The sequence below is a fragment of the Cryptotermes secundus genome, unplaced genomic scaffold (assembly GCF_002891405.2).
Source record: "Cryptotermes secundus unplaced genomic scaffold, Csec_1.0 scaffold318, whole genome shotgun sequence".
In the NCBI taxonomy this organism is placed as follows: domain Eukaryota; kingdom Metazoa; phylum Arthropoda; class Insecta; order Blattodea; family Kalotermitidae; genus Cryptotermes; species Cryptotermes secundus.
In genome coordinates, this window is record NW_019730108.1 from 3,717,211 (window position 1) to 3,729,651 (window position 12,441).

At 39.1% G+C, this 12,441-nt stretch overlaps 1 protein-coding gene across 4 annotated transcripts in view; it reads right to left on the reverse strand.

The window, feature by feature from the left end:
- Positions 1 to 723: 723 nt before the first annotated feature.
- Positions 724 to 12,441, reverse strand: part of LOC111866155 (RNA 3'-terminal phosphate cyclase) — a 31,317-nt gene continuing 19,599 nt past the window's right edge. For 3 of the 4 annotated variants that reach the window (XM_023854821.2, XM_023854820.2, XM_023854819.2), the window contains exons 8-11: positions 12,302 to 12,426; positions 8,046 to 8,199; positions 4,397 to 4,501; positions 724 to 1,050 (exon numbers count right to left, since the gene is read on the reverse strand). In XM_023854821.2, coding sequence (XP_023710589.1) covers positions 967 to 1,050; positions 4,397 to 4,501; positions 8,046 to 8,199; positions 12,302 to 12,426 — 468 coding nt within the window. In that variant the 3' untranslated portion in view covers positions 724 to 966. The remainder of the gene's footprint in view (positions 1,051 to 4,396; positions 4,502 to 8,045; positions 8,200 to 12,301; positions 12,427 to 12,441) is intronic. The other variant, XM_023854822.2, reaches the window with a different exon arrangement.

The following is a 12,441-nucleotide window of genomic DNA, read 5'->3' on the forward strand; positions in this document are numbered from 1 at the left end:
ACCAGGTGACAAATTTTTACAAAACTTGGTATGACTGTTATGCTCCTGGAAGCCACTCAAACGCACTGTGTTTTTAACATCCTACAATCTGTAATAACACAATGGTCAAACAAACTTCTGAGGTAAGAGTGACAATACCACTACTTCATTTAGGGTCCTGAAGGGATACACAGTAACATTCCTCAAAAAACTTTGGAACTTTTATGAAGGTATTATTTTGTAGAATGACAAAAAAAAAATAAATAAATTAGGCTTGTTACCTTCGAAAATGTGGATCTATACATCCACTCCACATATACCTTCATGACATAGTACTTAATTAGTTAAGCAGAGGGACAACTTTAACTTTTTCTTTTACCTTCTTCATGTTGGTTTCATGCTTGGCTTATTCTTCAACCCTGAAGATGGAGCCAACACGTTACTCCAAAATTCTGGTTGACTTTTAGCAGACTACACAGTATTATACCTCAGAAGATGGAAGTCTTCAATATTAACTCTGTTTCACACAGTACACCTGAACATTTAATTTTCTTGTATTTAAATACAGGATAGTCATGGTCTCACTTATCTGATTATCAATGAAGCAATTATGAAACAGTACACTTTGAATTTTCTGGCATCAGCCACATCAGTAACAAAGAAAACACACGAACTGCACTACTGAAGTGTTTGTGAATTCTTTCTAATCTATTGATGACAATGATTGCAATCAATGAGACATTGTGGTGTTGACAATACTTGATCATCTTTATTGATACTGTAGGCATATTAAGGTCTCACTCCTGAGAGTATGACAATGATATCAATTACCCATACTAATCAAACAACTGATGAATAACTTTCTGATGTTTAAAACAAATCAACAATTCATTCCTGTTTTTATACAATGCAAGTCTCCCACATTTCAAAATATGCAATGCCTGCACTTTTGCTATCACTTTATAACTGCCATCTTCAGGACATCCTTCATAGGCCATTATTTTCAAGACCAATACCTTCGCATTCAATAATGTTGGAATCTGTTCCAACATTTATCACGGTGAATTTAGCCTGTAAGTGATGAAACAAAACACTATTAAACCTGTTTTGCTCAATTACAGAAGACAACATACTCATCAATGACATATCTGTGAAATGTTGTTTTGAATACTTGCTGTATTATCCAGGAGTGTGATATTTAACTACCAATTTACATGTTATTTTGTTAACTGCTAGTGTTTTACTAGCTTACTTTAAAGAATGAAAAGAGGTTTATAATTTTTATGTTGGGTGTGTCTCTCTATGTCCCCCCTCCCCCTTAATGGGATCAGGAATTTGGAAATAGAAAAAAACAGAAAGACTGTGTTGCCAATTATTATTCACTGCAGTAGTATTATTTATAGACTGGAATGAAAACAAAATAATTCAAATTGCACATAACTGAAAATGTATTTATTAAACAACACTGAGCAATGAATTTAAGATGTACAGAGTGCGGCAGCATAATTTGCTGATTTGAATTTGGCACCAGGAAGCAAGGTTTGGCCGTTAGAGGGTGCGGATGGTCTCATTCGAACGGGTGGGTCGGGAAGTTTGTTCTTCCTTCCACTTTAGTACCAAGAATGCGTTGGATGAAGGAGCAGCGCGCGTTTGCCGTAGAGGCTTACTTTTCTAACCGTTGCTCAATCGTCGCCACGCAGCGAGCATTCTGTGTGCACTTCAATATTTCTGCCCAAGCTCATGTTCCTGGTTGGCAATCAATTGTTACGTGGGCAAACACATTCAGGAGAACTGGCAGTGTGGAAAAGGTAAGATCAGGGGAACGGCCATCAGATCACCCCAAAACATTGAGGCAGTAAGGCAGTCTTTTTTGCGATCTCCTCGGCGCTCGGCACGCAAGCATGCAGCTGCCCTTGGAATGTCTGATCGTTCTGTGATGCAAATTCTTCATGAGGACCTCCACTTTCATCCTTACAAGTTGGCTGTGGTGCAAGAACTCACTGAACGCGATTTTGCTGCTCGGCAACATGCATGTGAAGCGTTCCTTGAAACTTTGCCTGATGATGTGCTTGTGTTCTTTAGTGATGAGGCTCATTTCCATCTTTCTGGATGCGTGAACGAGCAAAACGTGCGCTACTGGAGTGATAACAATCCCCGAGAACTTCATGAGAGGCCCCCACTTTTTTGAAGAGAATGAGGTTGCAGTTACAGTGAATTCTGTTCGCTATGTGAAAATGATCGAAGAATTTTTTTTGCCAAGTCTTGACGAAATGGATGTTGGGGATGTGTGGTTTCAGCAGGATGGAGCCACGGCACACACGGCGCAAACTGCAATGCGTGTTTTGCGGGAACACTTCCCCAGGCGCCTGATTTCTTTGAGGGGCGATCTTCAGTGGCCAGCGCGCTCACCCGACATAGCCCCTTGTGAGTATTTCTTATGGGGGTATCTGAAATCTCTCATGTACACCAATCGTCCAAGGACCCTTGCTCAACTGAAGGAGAATATTCGCCAAGCCATAGCCAACATACCCATCGCTATGCTGGAAAGAGTCGACGGACACTTCAGAATTTAGGCAAGTCAGTGTATCGCCAATGGGGGGGGGGGCACTTGTTGGATACAATTTTTAAAACAGAGTAAACATAAATTTCCAATGTTGTAGAATATGGAAAAAAAATAATTATGATACCTATAACATCTTTTGTTTTATTGACCCTTCAAATCAGCAAATTATTCTGCCGCACCCTGTATATTGGAAAGCAGATACCTAAGTCATATTTGGGTCATTTTCTTTTTACTCTGATCCTTTGACTGTACATGTTGGTCTTTGCTTACTCTTTGCCCACTCTACTTATTCTGCAAAAATGAAAGTAAGCTTATGTCATCTCCATGTCATCTCTGTGCCATTGAATCCACCCACCATTAACTTCTGAATGCTTGAACCAATCTTTATGAAACCTGGTATGTATACCATGGTGCCTGACCCCATCTCAAGAGCATACTTCATAAATCCCTCTGATCAGTCGGTGTCTACACGTGAATCCCTCCTATCACTGCTAGCCAAAGGCTCAGTGAAGTGTATCCCTTCCTTCATTGCTAGGCAACAGCTCAGTAAACACGTTCCTGCGGCAATGAATGCACACAACAGGGTTTGAACAGTGGTCTCCAGTCAAACTATTCATACAAAATTGTTGTTTCTTTTAACAAAATAAAAACAAATTCATAGGAACTAGAAACAGTATTTTGCGATAGTTGCATTATTAAGTAGCACTGGTTTCAGTACAATGTAAAAGACAGAATACTGGACTGCAATCACTGGAGTCAATGTTAAAAAATGACATAAGAAACATCATTGCTGGTGACAGGATAAAATGGACTGTCAGTTAAGATGACTTGGCAACAATTGACAAGCCTGACCAACAAAGGTCAACAACCTGAGTGGTGTATTTGCTTTGGAGTGCCTCACTTAGACCAAGCCTGCTTCTATCTGCTTTTTAATTTTCACGTACTGGTTCTGCTGAACTTGTGCAATTTTGGTTTGGTTGAATCCATAAAACTCACCCCAGCAACTCCTAATATTATCCAATAATCAAGATCTGAAATCACATACTTCATGGTTATGACACACAGAAACTAACTTTTACACTCATTGCAATGACCTGATATGCTCTGAATCATGACTATAAAAAAGTGGGTATAAAATGTTACAACATAACCCACTTATGGAGGGAAAGAGTTCTGTCCTTCTGTGGTTCTTCACACTAGCCAACAGAACAGAAAGCTGCTTTTGCCGCACAACATATTTGAAAGATTAAAGTTAATTTACTCATTGATAGATGATTCTATATACAATAATCTGGCTTTTAGGCAACATGACAAACAAACAAACTATAAATAAAAACATGTGGAGGCGGGGGGAAGGAAAATATAAAGCTTCTTCACCTTTCTGAGCATTATGGCTAGGACAGCAGGTTCATCTAAACATAAGATCATGCAGCTGAATCATCAATTAATGTTCTTCAATTTAAGGTTTTCCCTTACTTAATGTTCAACTTTAATATCAAACTGACAATTTAGTGCTAAATTCCCTCCATTTAAAATTTTCCTCAGTTTGGTGTTCTACTCTGCTGCTCCCAAACAAAACCTCAAATGAGGTTTTCACTGTACTATCATACACACTGCCAGACATGCTGTAAGACAATCACTGAAACTTTGAACAAAATCTGTCACACATTGCAATTACTTTCATAAATATGCACTGGGATGTGTAGGTTGCAAAGTGGCCAGCTGGCAGACAGGAACTAAGATGATCAGATGTTAAATTAGATTTTGCTCACTGATTAGAGATCATGAGTTTCCCAGCAGTTACTGAATGTAAGAAATTATGTCATATACTTACATATATGTAATCAGTCTCACCTCTGTTAACTGACGTGCTACGTGAATAGCTGTTTCAGTATGTAAAGTCACTGGCCCACACTTTACACGGGACTTTCCATGTGCAATGGCCATGAATAAGATAATCTGAAAGTAGACATGAGCTATGATCCTACGAACAAAATAACATAAACCACTGAACCGCCAAGCAGTGTGTAACACTTTTCAAGTTAATACCTGTACTTGGGTTCTTGTCACTCAAATTTGATGTACGGCTTTGGCTTTCATGAATATGACAGGTAGAATGTTAGAAGTTTTTCCAACATTCTTCACCACCTCCCTTCGCAACTACCCTGTCACTAAAACATGTTTCAACACCCCTTTTCATTCACTCTTTACTGGAGAGCACCCACTTTTCTGTTTCATCGAATAATGGCCTTCACCTCTGACTTGCTGCCCAAGGTGAGACCTGCATCAGAGCTTTCAAATCAACCCCAGATGGCAACAGCAATGTTTGCCAAAATGGAAAACCTTCAAAAGCCAGTCATACATTTCTGAAATTAGATCAAAACCTGGCAGATGTGTGGTAAGATCTGAGAATTCTATGTCTGAGGAAAAACATTATGAATGCGAAGAATGGCAATCTGCAAACCATACTAAGCAGCATGTCCCCTCTAACAGCCCACTATGCCTTATAGGTGGATATCACTGTAAATATGAGACAACAATTTTTCAATAATGTAATTCAGCAAAACTTTCTTGGACTATACCATGTCCCTGTTGAGCTAAGGGGAAAAGATGTCCATGCTTAATTAAGTACCATGCCACATAAATACATAAGAGTGGAGGTTAGCACTAGATGGTCAGCAGTCATCTTCATGCCCTGGCAGCACTAAATTTAGGGAACAGGCCCCAGTGTCCACTGGATGAGACTGGGTGAGCCCAAAAGATAAACAGGAACATGTTAGATGTGACTTGAACCTAAAATGGGAAACGTATTTTCGCAGAAGGGCTACACGGGGTGGGGCCCACACTTGTTTCAATTTATCCATTAATGCTGTTAAGAACTTCACTGATATGGCCAACATCATTGCTTCCTGAACATAAAACTTCATTTTAATGCAATGTGTAGAATCAACGACAATAAATCACACCATCCAATATTATAATAAACATCTAAAATTTACTGTTTCTTGTAACTAATCCATTTAATACGACAAGAAGTTAATTGGTTCCAGATTAGATGAATCAATTTATTGGATGCTGTTTACAATTACAATTACCCAAAAATGTCTTCCACACGATGCAAGCTGACTAGTCTGTCATCTCTCGAATTTTGTCTTCACTCTGTTACTCTGTATTCAGCTCCTTTTCTCTCTTCCACTGTTATTCCTGTTAGTGTGTCTTTGCCGTTTCTTCCTTACTTCTTAGCTCTGCTCTGTTTGCCTCTGTTCTGTTCTGTTCTGTTGTCCGATCAGTCTGTCTTATTCGACAGTCAGACGGTCTAGAAGACGCCTTATTCAAGGGTTCAGTTTCGTGTCTTTCGATTTAATGGCAGCTAGCATATTGGTTATCGCGGGAACTGAACTAGTTCTGGTTTTCATTTCTGTGGTAATGGTCTGTTATGTATGAGGTGTAGAGTGGACATGTTTGTCACCCAGACAGTGATGTGTTTATTGCTCCTACTGTAGCAGAAACGTGACTACTGAGCTGTTGCCTAGCAATGGACGCCCACTGACTCCAATATCCGCTTTTAGGCGGTATGTCACAACATTTTCATACAAAAATGTCAAATTAAGTCACTGAATCTTTTTCAAAGTACAGTGGTCCTTGTGTTACAAAATGTTCGGCATATGGAATTCAGCCTTATGAAAATTATAAAGCACAACCATAAAATCCACAGCATGGGCCATAAATCTGCCCCTACAGATATTTGTGCTAAATATGGACATTTTTTAAAATACAAAAACTACTTTTTATAAGACATAATTAAGTAATGTAATTATACATTAATTAAACATATTTATGATATATAAAATTATTAGTAATCCCTTATTTTTGACAGTGCAGTCTAGTACCCTTATTTAACATGTCTGAAACAAGCCCACTGAGATCAAGTGCAAGTGTGACACCTAGATGGGCACAAAAAGCACACTGTTATTTATATGCATAAGGAAAAGTTTTTGGTAATATGGGAGTCAATGGAAACATAGGGTTTGCATTATGGAATGTGATGAGACATGAGAATACATCACTTCTGTAACTGTATGTATACGTGTAAATTACAAACAATTTTTGGGCATTTTACATGATAAACTATTAAGAGTAACACTATTATTGAGCTTCATTAACTAAGCACCACTCCATACAGGCATATGGTGAAGTGGAAGCACAAATCTATCATTCTTAACGTCAGCACTAGAGGGCACTAAATGGTTAGCTGCTGCTTCACACCCAGGGAAATAGTTCCTGGTATCCACTGTATAGGAAACTGCGTCTGGACACTACAAAGACAAGAAAAATCTCTCATCCCATGAGAAATCAAACTGTAGCTCCACAGGTGTCCAGCCCATAGCCTAGCTGCTACACCAACTAAGCTATCCCGGCTCCTAAATGATTAAAATATGGCTGGGTATACATACTTCCGTGGCAACGAATATGCATGCAACAACGGAGAAATTGTTGGAAGTGGTGATTTCTATGCGGTCCATGCCGAAGTTATATATGAAGAACACAGTTGAAACAAAGGGATGAGACAGTCACCAGCTGGTATGGGCATGAACATGAAAGCAGAAGAATATCTATATTTAGGAACCGTTACCAGGGAACAACTGGTAAAGGCATAGCAAACTGAGAAGACTCAGAGTATGCTGTAGTAAAGTGTAAAGCGTGTACAACAACGGCAGCATTATAAATATTTGTAGTTACAAGTTAGAAATATTCAACAAAACCAATTACCTAACCAAACCAAACCCCATGTCTAGTCATTAACAGGTGACAATATAACAAACTGGATAGTTATATCATGAACAATGGCAGAAGACCTGGTTACCAACTTCTCCTACCACTTCAGAGCACCATGAGAGCTACACACTGACCAGGGCCATAACTTCAAGTCCTGCTTTAGGCAGGAGATATTACAATGCCTGGGTGTGAGCAACAACTGCACCATCCCCCTGCAACTGCACTCAGATGACATGCTGGAATGGTACATAAAAATGATCAAATAGCACCAGCGAAAAATTGTCATGTCACACCAGAGGGACTGCGGCATAAGGCTGCCCATCTCCCTCCTTACCTACAGGGCATCCACCAATGACATACTGGGCTTCATCCCAGCTAACCTACTGTTTGGGAGAGAACTCGGTCTGCCCTGTAACCTGCTATTTGATGCTCGCCCTGACAAGGAGTGACCAACCACCAGCCACGCAGCAGATCTCGTGACTAATACAAGACATCATGATCACACTTCACTAACTGACCTGGTTATAAAGCACCAGACAAGATATGATACACTTCATGGCACAGTCCCACAATATTCATGAAGAGACTGAGGAAAATGACAAAACACTTGAATCAGGTACCAGTCACCTAGCTAGACTTCAGCTGGGTGCTTAACAACCACAAAAGCAGGAGTGCTGTTATGCTCTGATGCTCAGTAATGTTCAAAAGAAAGAGTTTGAAGTATTACCTGATCTTGAGAATAGGAGTCTACACAAGCCTTTGTATTAATGGACTGAAGCAGTTCATCTGCAGCTTTGTGTCCCACTTGTTCAGGCTTCAGTTCTCGCTTGCCTAGAGCAGAGCCACCCAGGAGGCAACCTGTACTGGTTTCTGCAACAAGACTGAAAGCAATAAAGTGCTCCAAGTGGTAGAATACATCAATGCAACCAAAATATCAATATCAGTGTGGGAAACACATTTGAAAACTCTGTATTCTATAGACAGAAATGCAGCACAATAAGTACAAAAAAGCAAAAATTATGAAATTTTTAACGTTAAGTAGAAGAGAAACACAAAATCAAATGGCACAATTGAAAAACATGAAGACATCTGCTGTCAACAATATCTACAAAGAAATTCTGAAATATGGGAGTCCTAAATTAATGGAAGAAATAGTCAGTCCTTTTGCAAATATACATGGTACAGAAAAAATATCCAGCAAATGATAAAAAAAAGCAATACAATATAATTATTAAGAAAGAAGGAAAACAAACCAGGAAATTTACTGTGTAAAGCACTGAAATTACATACACAAAGATAATATCAGAATATCTAACCAATAATTTGCAACTTAAAGATGAGCAACAAGGATATAGAAGTCAACTGAATTTAAGATACAAGTATTTTTATGTTCTGTAGGTCTGGAAAAAGCTTTTGATTGGACAATGTACTGAACATAACAGAAAAGAGAAATCTGCCTAAGAAATTGTTACCAAAAATGAAACACTAAACTGAAAGTAGTGTATCCAGAGAAATACCATTTAAACAAGGCATATGACAGGGGGCACTCTCTAAGCCAAAATTTCTTTACTCTTGTTATGGTTCTAAGTAGCAAAATAAATTAACACATAAAGGACCAGTCACATGGTATCATGCTTTTCGCTTTTAAACATGGGGGACCGGTCGCATGATATCATGATTTTAGGACACATTAGGTTGTAACACCCCATACCTTGCTCTGGCGCCACGCAGCTGGATGACTACTGGGTAATAAAACCCTGGAAGTTTGCTTAGTAGTCAGTAACTTGACCTCGCTGTTTTGGTTCCCCACTCCAAAGGAAAATGATCTTTGTCCCTTTGAGCGTTATGTACCAGGCAGTAAGTTAGCAGTGCAATATAGATCAAGGACGAAAGCGGTTGAAGACCAAGCGATCTCTCGGAGAACAAGAAATGTCTGACTTGTTCTCCGATGAGCTATCTGACATGCCTTGTGAGAGTAGTGACAGTGACTCAGATGGTGGCAGTGACAGGGGACAACAAAGAATTGTGGCCACAGACAATAAAAGTGAAAGTAGCTCCAACGAAAATGTGGGTAGTAACATTGTGGGGACAGCCACATGGGGAAAAGTAGACAAAACGCCTACTTTGGGACAGTTTGCTGGAAATCCGGGGGTGAAACAAATTCCATCAGACCCAACGCAAGTGTCTGAAGTAGCAGAACTGTTTTTTGGAGACAGTTTCTTTGACATGCTATGTCAGGAAACTAACAGATACTATCTCCAACACCGTGAAGAGTATGACAGAAGTTAAAAGGTGTTGAAGTGGGTGGATGTCACTTCAGCAGAAATGACAATTTTTTTTGCAATAATCATTCTATGGGGCATACAAAGAGCGATAATCTAAAAGAGTATTGGTCAACAGATCGATTTTTAGAAATTCCCATTTTTGGCAAACTAATGAGCCATAAGAGATTTGAACAAATTCGGTGGTGTTTGCATTTCAATAATAATGAACTGCAACCACAATCAACAAGCAGGCTTTTCAAAATTCAGCCCTTATTAAACTTTTTTCGTTCAAAAATTTCAGACGGTTTATAAGCCAAACCAACAACTGTCTTTGGACGAATCTGTGATTCCTTGGAGGGGAAGGCTTCGTATGCGAACATATAATCCTGGGAAACTTACAAAGTATGGCCTACTTGTTCGTGTAGTTACTGAAAGCACTTCAGGCTATATGGGAAATTTAGAAGGGGAAATAGAAGGCAATCCAATTCAACAGGTAATGAAATTCAAATACATATTAAAACCAATCAACAGCAGCAATAGATGAGTTATGTTACTACAAATTAAACAAGCAAGCCAGCTTATCAGGATGCTTAAACTGCATTATATGGAATAATAAGAACCAACAGAAAGAAACCATTATGTGAATATATAAATCAGTAGTAAGGCCCATAGTTCTTTTTCTCTCCCGCAGGGGCACATTAAATTTCCCATGGACATTTAAATTTGTCACTGAAGTGTTTAATTTCATACTTTTTGCTCCCTTTTTAAGCTACATTATCTCAGTTGTGTGTTATTATAAAATTATGGAACAAAAAGCCTCTGAAAGACCATTTATCAGACTTCACATAGCTGTATTTTCATTTCTATAGCCATTAAAATAAAGTTTTTTTAATAAATTTCTTTTAGTAAAATTGCATATTTTGGCTTTATTCTTGAAATATACTGTCGCCACTAACTTTCATTTCCATTCAGACTAAGTGATCTCATATGTATGCCTGAGTTGTGCATATTCAGTATATGCCATCTTGACCGGCATCTGGTGTTTAGAAATGAAACACAATTATAGTAGTTGGCTGACAAAACTGTCTGTTGAAAACACACATTCCCAGCTTGGCTTATTGCGACACTGTGGATGCCTCATTGATAAACAGAGTTTCTTACAGCCATGTGGGCTGAAATTTACTTCTTTGCAAGCTCAAGGCTAGTAGGGGTGAATGAACTGTGCAACAAAAGCTATCTGTTCTTCCAACATCAACTGCAAAAGCATTAAATTGTACGGACTATGTAATCATGTGTCAGGTTGCATGCTACTGCTGTCACTGACACTTTGTTCTCCACCTAACGAAATTTTCCCATTTATTTCACTATCATTACTACAGTCACACTCTGGAATATCACTGTATTCATTCTCTTATAATAGTTCATAAAACACCTCATCACTTACACTTATCTTCTTGCTAGGACCTGCCATGTTTAGTCAGAACAACTCAAACCCTGGACAGCCATCAAGCAATCAACAACTTCCTGTCACACTCTGAAGTAACCAGAATATCTTGCAAGCACAACATACAAGTATGCTTTGCTGACTGGCATTATATCTACAAGAGAGTACTTACAAACATGTGTGATGTCTATAGACGTCATGGCCACTATGATAAACATCTATGACACCACATGACATCTATGGACATCATAACCACCTGACTGGTTAATAACAAAAGAACAAAATGGAATGTACATACTGACTGAATGAAGGACAACAGACTAGTGGAAAAAGTGAGAAATGGTGGATAACAGGAGAAGGCACTTAGGACGAACGAAAATGAGGTGGAAGGATAGAGTCATGAAGACTGAATGGATGCAAAAGTAACAAAGCTTTATGCAGGGGGGGGGGGAGCAGGAGGTCGAGGAGGAGGAGGAGGGAGGAAGAGGATAAAAAAGAAATATATGTAGAAGTAGTTGATCAGCTGGTGGATCAAAGACAAGTACTAGATTCTTCAGGACTTAAAGAGATAATTGGTGTCAAATGAGGCAGGATGATTTAAACAACGAACTGGAAAAAATCTGAAAGGAAGCAGATGCCGTCTGCTTCAAGATACCATACCAGAATCCACATATACATACACTGGAAAGAACCATGGAAACAAAGAGAGAAAAGAAAACAGTTCCCACAGTCATGACTCACAATCCAGGTACCTAAAAATGCATTCCAGGATTGTTACCATTGAGGTTAATCTGTTCAATTGCTCTAAGTGCACTGGAACATAAATAAGTGCTATACACAAGTTACATGCATATCCAGAAGTTTGCTGTTGTTATCTGTATAGTGCCTCCAGATATGAGTTGCGTTGATTTCCCTGCCTTCTGCCCACTTATGCTTAGATGTAGAATACATTTATGAGATGGTAGCACCTACAGGGTGGATTCTATTACCCCAATGAAAGGGAGAGCATAAGTGTGATGCTTGGCAGAAGAGAAGGTTTCAATGTATGGGTAGAAGAGCCTGAACACATATCTAACTGAAGACTGAACAAAGAACCCCCTGAACAGGAATGTGATGAGATAAACCACACAGTGTGAACCACAAAAGATTACTCTCCACATCAGTGAGTGTGAAGAAGATATGGTGTTTCATGAAGCAATGTAGCACTGCTACAATGTTATGTGACTTACAGAATCAGAAATTAGTATCAAAACAGTTCTCAGAATATAAACTTACTTGATTCCTGACCCAGTCCCAACTGCTACATCTGGATGTTCAACGTATCTTTCGATTTTCACGTCCACATTCTTCAAGGCCTTCCTCAGAGTCTGGATGGCAGAATCAGCCATTAGATGAGCTAACTGCAACAGTTTAAC